Consider the following 13,558-nt stretch of genomic DNA (forward strand, 5'->3'; position numbering starts at 1 on the left):
CCTACACTAATATAATTTAATAAGTACTGACTTCATCCACCTGTATTTCTTGATAACTATTAACAAGAGCCTTCACTGAATATGTAGATATTTCACAATTGGTTTGCGTGTAAAATGGGACATTTATATAGTGCAAGTCATGCTCCTTCAGACACCTTTCAAAAACGTATCGTAACATTAGGAGTAAAGTATAACATTGAACGAACAAAAAGTAACAATCTTCAATCTAGAATAATCTCCGGGTGTGACAAAGTTGCTCATTGTACATCGCTCAATTCCAGCTCTAAGTAGATCCAAGGATCTTTACCATTTTAGTAAGTGTTCCATCAAAACTGCAATTGTAAATATTTTCATGTCGTTTCCTTCATAGGAATTCTGAGTCTTCAGATCTTTCCATCAGGGAGTATAAAAAAACAACAACAAGAAAACAAAAAGCAACTTAAAGAAAAATAGCTCACACTGGCCTCAATTTGAAGTTTGGATTTTTCAGTTTTTGTTTGGGACGTCTTGGGGTGTCGTGTAGCTGTACAGCGGGTACCACAGTGATGAGGTCATCCCCCTCCCCGGAAAGGAGAGAGATTTTAAAGTGATGTCACATTAAGCAGCATTTGTCAATGAACTTCGTTTTCCTTCAAATGCCAGCCAACGAACATTGTAGACATTAGGCAAAATCTTCATCCAGGCTCACCATCTGTCGCTGAGGAAACATACGAGGAAGGACGTAAGAACATTGCTCTCCCTCGCCGCCTATCCAACATAACTACTACGAATATAAAATGAAACAAATATACTGGTAACGTTGTGACTTACCGAGGGGTAGATGTAGCCGTCCTGACTGTTCTTCCTGCAGATGTGCACCTCGTCCTCGGTGGTCTTCTGGTAGACGGGGTTGTCAAAGTGAATAGTGTTTGTGTTCTTCACTCGCCAGTGTCTCCACACCAGCGCTCCACCAAAGACAGCCAGGCACATAGCCACTGAAAGAGGACAAGGGGGACCATTCAGAAACCAAAGTTATTCAAACTTCATGGGTAAATATTCACATTTCTTAGTGCTCTGTGCAGTCATGCATGTGAGTCCATAGTTATGCTCCAACTGACCTATTGGGATCACGATGTACAATGCAGTGGGGGAGGATTTGTCAGTATTTTGAAGACCAACGTATCCATTATTGGTGCCTGAGGAAGAAAGAAAGGGCCATGAAATGCAATGCAAAGCAAATTTATATTTGAATATTATAAACAAGTGTACAGATTGATTTCACAAGATCCATTGAACTGGTTATTACTGTGTTTTAAAAGGCAAGTCATCCTACCTTCTTGTGCAGGAATCTCTGTCTTGGTGGCCGGTTCCTCCACCTTGTTGGTGTCTAGGTCCACCGGGAATTTGCGAGGAGCAGACCGCGTGGAGGTGGGGGGGGCAGGTGTGGTTCTGAGGGGCCTGGCGGTGCCGGCGGGCTGCTTGGGGGTGATCTCGGGCAAAGGCTTCGCTTCGGCGGCTGGGGCTTTGGTGGTCGCAGGGGGTGCTAGGCCAAGATATGGGTGAAAGGTAAGACTACAGGACATTTCTCAGAGGATTAACTTTTTTTTTCTTCCATGTCAGGCACCCGATTCACAGGCCGCGGAAACGGCTTCCATTCTCAGCTAATAGACTTTCAGGTGGCAAAGTGCCATCAAAGAAGCTTGTAGTGTTAAGCTAAACTAAAAGATCATGACTCCATCCAAAAGTACTTTTTAATGGTTTTATATCAAGGAGATAAAAAAAGTATTTGCGGCAAAACACTGATAAGAGGTGAACGCAAGTCAGTGTGTAGCGTAACTGATATCGTCTGCAAACCTACCTGTTATGCACTTCCTCATGTCAGGGCCGAGGATCATGTGATCGGGACAGGCGCAGGTGTACTTAGGGGAGTGCTCATTGATGAATGGGGCCGGCAGGCAGAGGAACTCACAGCCCCCGTTCACCTGGTTGGACTCAGTGCACCAGTTCTTGCCTGAAGGGAAACGAAGAGAGAGAAGTGAGTTAAGTCAATTGGGGAGCTTTTATATTTGATTTTTCTAAATGTTTTCTGAAAATGGGTGGGAATGACTGGGTATGGTCATACCGGCACGCTGCTTGAGGTTGTGGTACAGCACAATATCCTTGGGAGAGTTCAGACCCTCCACCATCTTGGTGATGTCATTTCCTGTCAGCCGATTGGCACTCATAATAGCATTGTGGGTCATATCAGTCCAGAACACTTTCTCCTGTGGGTCAAGATTGAAAATATCTGGTCAGAATATTACACACACACACACACATATAATGCAGAAATATGCAAGCTCTTCATCTTCCCAATATTACCTAATTCACAAATATGCGATCACTCAGCACTTTCTCTCCCGGTGCCACGAACTTGTAAACCACGCTTGTAATGAGTTCAGCGGCTCGGCTTGTTATTACAAAACGGGGATTGTTTGGCTAAGGTGCTTCTGGGCCGGCTAAACGCATTAGTCAGTGCAGCACGTAAGAGTCTAACAAGACTAGCGCTAATCCTGCACAATCCTTTTACAGGGTTCACAACTTGGGAGGCCAGCAGAGGATCCTGGGTATGCGGCTCTAATCTGTCCCCCTGTGCAGCCTCGGAGACCCAGTTCTGTTCAAAATGTCTGAGGTCAGATTCTGTTTTTTTTATCTCATTTCTTGTTTGTTATTTTGCCCTTTTAAAATCATATGCTTTATCACAGCCCATGGTCAAGTGTGCAACTCTTTGTTGAATTGATATCGTAGGTAACTCAGGGTTTTTTATACCAAGAAACAGTGTGAGCACCCAATGTGAAACCGTGGACATGACACCCACTAAATTGTTATTTTTTCTTTTTTTTCTTCCCTGTTCAGAAATATTTGAAATTCTAGTTTCAGATGGTTTGGGGTTTGCAGATGGATGCTTACCTCAAAGACGGCCAGGGAGAGAGGATGGGCCAGTTCCTCCTGGTTGGAAATGAGTGTGTGGCGACCGGATCCCTCCACACTGATGCTGGACAGCGTGTGCATCTTTGAGTCCATCCAGTACAGCTTCTGGCTCAGCATGTCTAAAATTAAACAAAGACACAAAATCGTTATCAGCCATCATCTTCGCCACAGCCACGAATACAATTGGATCAAGTACACCAAGTTTGCTGATATATCTACTAAACATGCAAACAGAAATTTGCCTCTTCATGCAACCTTGTCAAACCACAACCCCACGACAAACTGCAGCAACAAAAGCAAACGGAACGCTTACCCAGAGTTAGACCGGTGGGCCAGAGGATGTTGTCTGTAACCAGGGCAACACGGCCGACACCATTAAGACCGCTCTTCTCGATCTTAGCTTGATTTCCCCAGTCAGTCCAGTACATGTAGCTGCCAAACAAACACAGACATGGAGATGCTTAGTCTCTTTAGTCCCCCAAACATCCCTCTTGAGTCTTTGCGAGATACAAGCCGCTCTTAATCCATGTTATATTACATCGCAAAGTTATACTGTGAGTGCAGCCAGGAGGGGAAAAAATAAATAAATAAATAAATAATAATAAAAAAAACAACATACTTGGTCGCCGGGTCAACAACAATGGCGCAGGGTTTTTCCAAGCTGTCCTGGATGAGGGTCTTCCGCTTGGCGCCACTGGTGGTTGCCACGGAGATGGTGCTGAAAGTGCTGTCAGTCCAGTAGATGTTGCCGTGGATCCAGTCGATGGCCAGTCCCTCCGGGGCCACGATGTCGCTGTCGATGACCGTGCTGTGCTGGGAGGGGTTTCCAGCCGTGTCCATCAGAGAGCTGAAGAAGAGAAGTGAGTTTAAAAAAAGACTAGTCTGACAGGAACACACACACACACACACACACACACACACACACACACACACACACACACACACACACACACACACACACACACACACACACACACACACACACACACACAGGCCATAAATCAGTTAGCATGTCTTTTGTTCCCCTTGACTGTTTTATGGAGCCTTACTAACCTGTAGATCTTCTTCTGGGATATGTCGGACCAGAAGATCTTCTTGTTGGGCATGTCCATGTCAAGGGCCACCACGTTCTTCTGGCGGGGGATAAGACGTGTGTACTCCTGCTTGTCCAGCGTCATCCTCCTCACCTCGTGACGGTTGGTGAAGAACAGGTAGGGAATGCTGCCTATAGGGTACACAGTGCACAGAACAGTTAAAGAGAAGATTTGGATATGGGCTTGGAGTAATTAAAATGGATAAATATCAATTATGTACAGTTTTCAGAATTTCAAACCCACCTTCAATGGCCTTGCACTCCTTGGTCATGGCGTCCATCTCGTAGCCCTCGTAGCATTCACACTTGAAGCTGCCCTCTGTGTTAGTGCACTTCTGACTGCAGGTATCAGGCTCATCACATTCATTGATATCTGTGTCAGAATGAGTTCACGACATGAGAAATTATATTCTGAAAAGCTGACTCAGTGGCAGTCGATAGATGATTGGCATGGCATGCTAACATGATTAGCGTGGTTAAGAATTAACTGCTGGTTAAGAATTTGGAAGCTGGCCCGGTATGGAAGCTGACCCGGCACTTTTAATACTGACTTGACTCGTAAGGGCAAAAGAGTTCCAAACGTTACCTTCACATTGCGTCTTGCCAACCAGATGGAACCCAGTAGGGCAGAGGCACTCGTAGCCGAGCTTCTGATCATTGCAGGTATGGGAGCAGCCTCCATTGTTGGTCAGGCACTCATTGGTACCTATAATGAACAGGTACAGAGCGAGTGAGAGAGAGAGAGATAGAAAGAGAGAGAGAGAGAGAGAGAGAGAGGGAGAGGGAGAGAGGAAGAGAAAAGAGAAAAGAACATCAGACACCAAAAGCACTATGACTTTATTTTCCCTGTCTGAGTGACCTCACTTTCCCAACCACCAAGTCGGCTTGTTTGCCAGACCTCAGAGCCGGGATATTTTCCCTCTTCTGAGGAAGCGCTTGGGATTTCCTGGAGCCCCAAGGGCTGGCTGGCTGGTGCGTTCGATAGGATTGGGATGAGGGCTCAACTCACCACACTCCTTCAGAGGCTCGTCCGACCAGTCCTTGCAGTCTCGGTTTCTGTCGCACACCTTGTCCATGCTTATGCACTCGCCGCTGCGGCACTTGAACTTGTCTGGAACGTCGCAGGAAACCCCTGGGGAGAGGAAGGAGTCGGTCAGGGTTGAGTGGACGGGAGCAAGCCACAGGAAAAACTAAAAATTACATTTGTAAAAATGATGAAAAATATATTAACTTTGTTCAGGAAGATGGGTTTGAGTACAAGCCAAGGCAGGAATGAGGTGGGAATGGTCTTTAGTCGTTAGGGTTTTTTTTATTGCGTGTGTGTGTGTGTGTGTGTGTGTGTGTGTGTGTGTGTGTGTGTGTGTGTGTGTGTGTGTGTGTGTGTTTGCTTACTGGTCAGACAGCCCACTTCGTCACTCTGGTCCTTGCAGTTATAGGCTCCATCGCACTGGTGGCTGCCATGGATACAAGTGCCGTCATTACACTGGAACTCATCTGGCCGGCAGGTCACGTGTGCTGAGAAAACAAGGTGCAGAAACGGTGAATGACTAAGACAAACAGTATATTTAGAAAAAACATTAGCTATAAGACCTACTGATTCTTGCATAGCACAAAAACATATATAGTCGAGTGCTCATTGCATACTGCATATTTATCAGATGAAACTTTGATGTGTGTGCGCAAAAAAATAAAAAGACAAGAGAAATGATTTAATGGATGTGCCCTGAATACTTACTGCAGTTGACCTCGTCCGATCCATCATTACAGTCCGATCCGCCGTCGCACTTCCAACTGCTGTGCACGCACTCGCCACTGGCGCAGTGGAACTCTTGGGCCGAGCAGGGCGCTTTGGTGGGTGGCCGCGGCCGTGCGGCGCAGTTCTGCGGCCACTCGTCTGAGCCGTCGGCGCAGTCGGCGTCGCCGTCACACGCCCACAGTCGCGGCACGCAGATGGAGTTGTTGCACTGGAAAGAGCCGGGGTGGCAGGTGGGCTTCGGGCAGGTGGTCTCGTCGCTGCCGTCGTCGCAGTCCCGCTCCTCGTCGCACACGAAGTCTAGCGCCACACACTGGCCGCTGCTGCAGCTGAACTCGCCATCGGAGCATGTTCTTGGAGCTGTGGGGGGAGGGCACAACGGGAACCAAAGGATCAAGACCAGGACCTCCCCCACCAAAATACACACAGGCAAACCAACACATACACAGATAGGCTAACAGCAGCTAGTAGACAAACAAGTAGACAGAGCCTGTAGATATACTACCAGTAGACAGAGATAGACTAATGGAAGGGCAGGCTGATAAATGAGTTTATGCAATGGCCACAGAACGAAGGTTTCAGAATTAGGATATTAGGATACAAGAAAACCTGTTTTAGTGTTCCGTCATTAAAACCAATTCACGCGTGAGCGCGGTTCATGTCCTCTTACCACATCCTTTCTCGTCAGCTCCGTTCTCACAGTCGCTCTTGCCGTCGCAGCGCCAGCTGGACGAGACACACGCGTTGAGGCGTCCGCCGCAGCTGAACTGGGTCGGCATGCACGTCTTGTTCTCTGTACAACACAGCGAGGGGGAAATACATGATATTGATTCCTCGGGGTGAGAGGTGAGACATTTTTAAATCTCTGCTGGATTATGTGATTCAGGTAAGTGAGAACTTCATCTTAGCACTGAAGACAAGTGCATTAGGAGGGTCGAAAAACCCTCAAAGAAGAACTGTCCATTCACTGCAACACCATGAGTCCTCACCATTGAAAAAGAAGACAATGGGGGGGGGGGACAGTACTAATATGCTTATATGTGTTCACTTACGGCAGGTACCAGGTAGCTCGTCAGTTCCATCGCCGCAGTCATCGGAGCCATCACAAACCCATCGCGAGGTGACACACCTCCCGTTACCACACTGGAACTGGCTTGAGGTGCAGGTAGCAGCCTCTGTGCAGAACAGAAAGGAAAGAGACAAGGAGGAGGGGGATGGGAGGGGGAGGGGGAGGAGAAGGAGGAGGAGGAGGAGGAGGAGGAGGAGGAGAGGGGTTGAGTAACTACTAGCCACCACTTTCACACAAGGGCTCTTTTTTTCACAAGCTCACACAGAGAGCAAGAACCTTGTGACACCTAACACCCACAGGCATCCTTCACAACAAACAGGGGGCTGGGCCGACTCCTGACGTGTCCACTGTCACGCCATGAAACGAACGCCAGCTCACATTACAGCCCTTCTCAAATATGACCGGACAATATAGTCCACTAGAACATTAACGTGGCCTGTCAGGTGCAAAAAAGGAGTAACTTCTCAAAGTGGTTAATATTTAACATCATAAAGCTCGATGGTGGGGGTCATTAAGATCATATCAGTAAATATACAAAGAACATCCTCCTTGGCTGCTACAGAATTTGGCTGCAGATGCTGAACACTTCCACAGACGCACACAATATGATTATCAATATGGAGGAACCAGGAAAAAATGAAGGAAGTTATTAAACTATATTCTCGGTCACTATGACAATGGAACATGGACTATTTAAGAAAAAATTGTCTGAAATTAATTGATACCACAACAGCACAGCTGATCAGTTTTGAGTAGTTCACTTCATAACTTCGGTTAGCTGTAAAATCAAAGGCACTAGCCCTGACAACGCATGCGTAAATGGATTGATGGATAAAGTGAGAGTAATACAAAAAAAAAAAGTACATGTACAGTCAGGAACGAAATATCAACAGAACCCACTAATGGAACATTACTTCTTTAAAAGGCGGCTGAGGCAGTTTTGAGGGTTTCTTTGCCAAAAACAGTTTGGCCTCTTCGTGACCTGATGGCTTCATCCCTGTGCAGATATGGCGGGGGAAGAGAGGAAAGGGGGAAATACACACAGACGGGCTCCACCAGGTACATGAGAGTGGCGACGGCCCTGACAGCTCTAGTCCGCATGAGATCGTTGTCTTGAAATACCTCCTGCATTGTTCACATAGAAATTCATCCAACGCCACAGGTCACGGTGACGTATGACAAGTCACCGGCTGTCTCTTTAAGACAAAGGAGAGGGGTGGAGCTCAATAATCACACCACCAGTTGCTGATTGGGCCCTGACAAAATTCCTCATAACAAGAATACTACAGAGACTTAAGGGGGTGGGGGGGGAGATTGAAGTGGCAACAAGACCAGGAACTGGATGAACTCGCCTGGCATCCATGGTTACAATAGTAACTAAAGATCCCACAGCGAAACCTTTTAGGCCGACACCTTATGTGAAGTTCTGAAATGTAACCCGTTTGGGGGTGGAGGGGGGTTCTCCATCAGTAGAATCACCCAGCCAAATCTCAGATGTTAAACCAGATGGCGCGTATACATTTAAAAAAAAAGTTAGTGAAGTAAACATAATGGCAACAAAAAAAAAGCATTTACAAAGTATACATGGGAAACGTAGTTCATCTTGTACTTTACTTTTTAAGGGAATAAAGCCGGGTGTCCTGCACTCCTCAGTCCCCCCCCCCAGTATAAATACAGAGAGTCTGGGCCCTCCGCCAGGGGTTCCAGGAACAGAGCCTCCCCCCCACTACATCCAGCTGTTCATGGAAAACCCGGATCTATTTACAACCACCGAATCACTCTTTTTTCGAGGCGTGGCGAAGGAGTGTAAAAAGAAAAGTTGCTGCCTGATGCACCCCTACTTCCCCTCAACCTCTGTTTCCCCCTGTCTATCCCTACCCCCCCCCCCTCTCTCTCTCTGTCTATCCCCCTCTCTCTCTCTCTCTCTCTCTCTCTCTCTCTCTCTCTCTCTCTATCTGAAGCATTCATTCATTCCATTTGTGTGCCCATAATAAAGGTCAATCACCGACCCCCGGCCACTAACCAACTTCAACTTGACCCTCGAAGGCGCGTGACTAGTCTCTGAACCCCCGAGGCAAAAAGGGGGGACGCCGGCAAATTTACGAACCCTTCATGAGAGCAACAGCCTCTCCATTCCCAGTGTTCAAACAAGAAAGCATGCAAGAAAGAAAGCGAAAGAGCAGCCCCCAATAACTCAGTGCCTCAAAGAAAGGTCATTTAAAGCTGTTTGTTGCTCATTAAGGGTCCATGAGAGCGTGCCTCTCATTGGGCTGCATGATGTCCTTCACTAAATCAGCTTGGAGTTCCCCATAAAAGGTCATTTAAAGAAAGGAAGCTATCATTAGTCTCTATCGGGAAGCATTTTGCAGCCCATATTAAAGTAACTGAGTTGCTATTAGTAACGTGTGAGGTATAGTAAGGTACAGTATACGTCTCTCATACTAGAAATGAACATGGGGTTTGGCCACTCCGCTTATCTGCTAAGTGGTTGAGTGCGATCGCATGAGTTGAATTTGGAATGAACAACAAGCGATTCAGCAAACACTCCAATACTGTAACCACAGCCGACATGACTGAGACAAGCGAGAGATCACCCCATGCTGTTTGTGCAGGAGCAGGAAATGTAAGAGGTGTGTCTCGATCTGTCTTCACATTGACGTCTATATTTCTGCTAATGATTTTTTTTTTATCAATCCACTGGCGGCTTGTGTCAATACAGTTGCGAGGAGGAAAAAAAAGGAAAGGTGATTTCAGACATGGCATTGAAGCTGATTTTGACTGCAGCAAAAAGAAGCCAAAAGTGATCAATGTCATTGATCTACAGGTCAATGCACTCCCCAGGCAACCTCATAAGTTGAAAATGATTTCACGTGACACGTACTGTATTGTGTGTGACTTGTCATATGGCCGCACATAAAGAGCTTATCGTTTGTGCTACGTCACCTGACTGTCACCTTTGAAATCATATAAAGATAGAAAAGCACACAGCACAGAGTGGGGCCTTGAGCTCAACCCTGGTGACCTAGGCTGGGTTTAAATAAAAGTGTGCCTGTGTTTCTTTACAATTCGCTTCACTACGCAAATACAATGATTACAATCGGCAAGATGCAACGAGGGAGAAAAACTATAATAAAGCTTTATGACGGCTCTCCCCTTCTCAGACGTTGTGTCTTTTTATGGCACGACTGAACGCGTGTGTTTATCACCCCTCAGCTGCCAGGACTTCAGAGTCTAGTGAAGCCTACATCACTGCAGGTTAACATACAACACACATGTGCAGCAGCCAAGCCCCCGTCTGCAAACATGACAGGGTTCTGCTTACTCACTCACACGTATCTGGGATTTGAGAGCTTTCTTCATGAGCATTTGTGGGTGTGTGTGTGTGTGGTGGGTGTGTGTGTGTGTGGTGGGTGTGTGTATGCACTCAGCATCTGCATGTAAATCCTTAGAACATACTATGAGCAGTGGTAGGCTCTTAATGTACTGTATAGAGTGTATTATAGAGTGTTTAAAGTTTAATTCCCCTGACTCACATCTGACCATTTCTATGTGATCCATCGTGGGGCGGGTTTTGCTAGTGGTGTAATATTTGAAAGGCTCTACATTTGAGAGCTTTCTTCTTGAGCATTGGTGTGTGTGTGTGTGTGTGTGTGTATGCACTCAGCATATGCATGTAAATCCCTAGGCCATACTATGAGCAGTGGTAGGCTCTTAATGTACTGTATAGAGTGTATTATAGAGTGTTTAAAGTTTAATTTCCCTGACTCACATCTGACCATTTCTATGTGATCCATCGTGGGGCGGGTTTTGCTAGTGGTGTAATATTTGAAAGGCTCTACATTTGAGAGCTTTCTTCTTGAGCATTGGTGTGTGTGTGTGTGTGTGTGTATGCACTCAGCATATGCATGTAAATCCCTAGGCCATACTATGAGCAGTGGTAGGCTTAATGTACTGTATAGAGTGATGCCAGGCCTACACACTTCTACATCCGTAATGCAACTGAACTCCAGGCTTTCTGTGGTCTGTGGTGAGTTGGTGTCACAACCGCAACTGTAAGGCTGAAAAGCAGAACTGCCAGTGTTTCACATCACCCCTGCCATCACTGGAAAATGGGAGAGGGGAAATAAGCCTTCCCCTTAACTGAACTGACTCACTAAATTACAGGAAAAGGACGTAAAGAGCCAGGAAAAGTGGTCCTAATCTGGAAACTCCCGTTCTCACAAGCTCTGACCTGGCGCTGAATGAGGCCGCTCCAGAGCTGGACCTTCCCCCATTAAACCGCCAGAGGTTTAGGGACTTTCTCTCCTGGACCCACAGCATTGCCCTAGATGTGCTTGGTGCTCTACATCGCCAACAAAATTCTACTCACAACAGCTTCGGAGCTGTTGGTTTACCGATATACATGGTTGAGCAACGGGTTGGATACATTCTTAGAATGTCTGATGATATCGCACAAAAGCACAAGCTCTAAAGATATGTTGAGAGGGTATAATTTGTTCTGCGTAGCATGTTGATATGGTGTTTGTACATGCAAGAGTAGCTCTAAAGAACATATTAAGAAATATAGAAATCGTATTTATATCCATTTCAATTTAGTGGTAAAAATGAAAATAAAATAAACGAATTAATATCGACATCGTACTCCACTGCCGCGCCCAATTTCTGGAGAGATACGCCGGCTTCCTATTCCTACAGCAGAGGCTACCCGCCTACTCGTCACTGGCAATGATGTTGCAGGATGAGGAACACATTTCGCCCTCCCATTGGCTAACGACCACACATGCTATCTGAAAGAATAGCCAATTGGTGCCTTGGATCTATACTCATTCATACGTTTTGAGTGTTGTTATTAATTGTTCGACAACATTATCTGCCAATGGACCCACAAAGGAGAAAAGTCCGTATCAAAAGGGGAATATATATATGAATATATGAATATAATGAATATATGATTGAGTCGAGGAAAATTCCCTGTATGGACTAAATTCTGGATGTGTTATCTGCGCCTCATCGAGAGCATCCCCACCCCTCCTAGATCCCCACAACATAAACTACCGTACAACCTAAGTTCAGTTTAGGACATTATCACCGTATCAAAACACTACAATTACTAGCTTACTTTGCACTTTTCAATGCTTGTGCATACTCTGTCTGTCTCTGACTGAAGAATCAGAATTGTTCGTTAAAACCCCCATAGAGCCAGATGAGGAGATCATTTCTTAGGTCGTGTTACAATAATAACGCAGTAGATATTTTTTGTGTGCAGAACAAAGTCAGTCCGTTTTCTTCTGGCACAATTAGACAACATCCTCAATTGCTTACCGGATAATACTATGTCGGAAGCAATAGCATACTGATTATCAAAAAAGCCGGTCTGTCAAAAGATATGTTAAGGCTACTTACGTGTTTCAGCAACAAAGTAGACCAAGAGGACCAGGGACAGCGTAAACCTGAAGCTCCTTATCCAATTTGGCAAAGACATCTCTCCACTTTTGGGATTTTTGATGTAAGAAGATGCCAAACCTCCGGCTCCCTCAGTGACAGTTGTGGCGCGTGTAGACTGGTGTGCCGGGTGAAGCACTAAACTGAAGTGATGTAGTGATGGGAAAACGACTAAAACGGAGGTAAAAGCAGTGGGTTCTTACAGCGTTGGGATTAGGACATGCACTTCACTGACATGCCAAAGTGAGCTTTAATTTCCTTGACTCACATCTGACCATTTCTATGTGACCCATCGTGGGGCGGGGTTTTGCTAGTGGTGTGATATTTGAAAGGCTCTACATCACAACCCTGGGGAGGAGCCTGAGAGGCATGGCATATTGTTGATTGACGCTGTCGGTAGACTAAGGGTGGAAGCCTAAACGATCCGCTTATCAGAAAGCACAATTGTTTAAGCTACAGGGCCTTAAACTATGTTAATGGCATGACGTCAAATTCAATTTTTTTTTTATTCACTAGCAATCTACACTGTGTTTTCATCGCAGTGGCAACAGACAGTAACTGGTATTTTTGTCTGCACAGCAGCAAAGGCCATATGGATATTATCATGAGCTTCTGTGCTACATTAAAATTGTTTGTCATATCTGGGGCATTGTGATTCTCTATCCATTTGCTCCTTTAAAAGCAACACCTGTAAATCAGTGTTAAATGTATTTATTGATAGCTCTACTGATGGCTGAAATGTGTACTGGGGTTAGACGTGCCTTGCTTCTTTCATGGGTCACATGGGGTTAGACGTGCCTTGCTTCTGTCAATGGTCACACGGGGTTAGACGTGCCTTGCTTCTTTCATGGGTCACATGGGGTTAGACGTGCCTTGCTTCTGTCAATGGCCACATGGGGTTAGATGTGGTTGCTACTCTTTTAGTTGTGTCAACTAAACAGGTTTTGCTTTGAATGGTGTTAGTTAACAGGTTTTTAAATCAAGTATATGCTTTGCCGTTTGATTTATATATTTCCACAGGCCTACAGAATTCAACACATCAAGCCTCAATTCATTCTGACTGACCAAAGCAATCAGAGACCCTCCACTTGAAGACTGGCACCTATCACTGGCACACGACACTGGTATTAGCCAATCAAATAAATGGTGTTTTCCATTCTGGTCAGGTGACTTAACCTATCATCAATTAGAATTGCTTCCGGTAAAAGGATCAAACTTTTTTCCACGTATCGTCTAACGACAGACGCTTCAC

General features: G+C 45.7%; 1 protein-coding gene across 1 annotated transcript; it reads right to left on the minus strand.

The window, feature by feature from the left end:
- Window positions 1–661: 661 nt before the first annotated feature.
- Window positions 662–12,346, minus strand: ldlrb (low density lipoprotein receptor b; the record flags this gene model as incomplete). Its single annotated transcript, XM_080850704.1, has 18 exons — window positions 662–697; window positions 811–974; window positions 1,098–1,175; window positions 1,313–1,522; window positions 1,838–1,990; window positions 2,102–2,243; window positions 2,929–3,068; window positions 3,263–3,381; window positions 3,569–3,796; window positions 4,003–4,174; window positions 4,287–4,415; window positions 4,629–4,748; window positions 5,052–5,174; window positions 5,435–5,557; window positions 5,778–6,155; window positions 6,466–6,588; window positions 6,848–6,970; window positions 12,268–12,346. The coding sequence occupies 18 exons, from the start codon at window positions 12,344–12,346 to the stop codon at window positions 662–664; spliced, it is 2,640 nt and encodes an 879-aa protein (XP_080706830.1).
- Between the last annotated feature and the right edge of the window lie 1,212 nt (window positions 12,347–13,558).

Source organism: Sprattus sprattus (assembly GCF_963457725.1).
Source record: "Sprattus sprattus genome assembly, chromosome: 1".
In the NCBI taxonomy this organism is placed as follows: domain Eukaryota; kingdom Metazoa; phylum Chordata; class Actinopteri; order Clupeiformes; family Clupeidae; genus Sprattus; species Sprattus sprattus.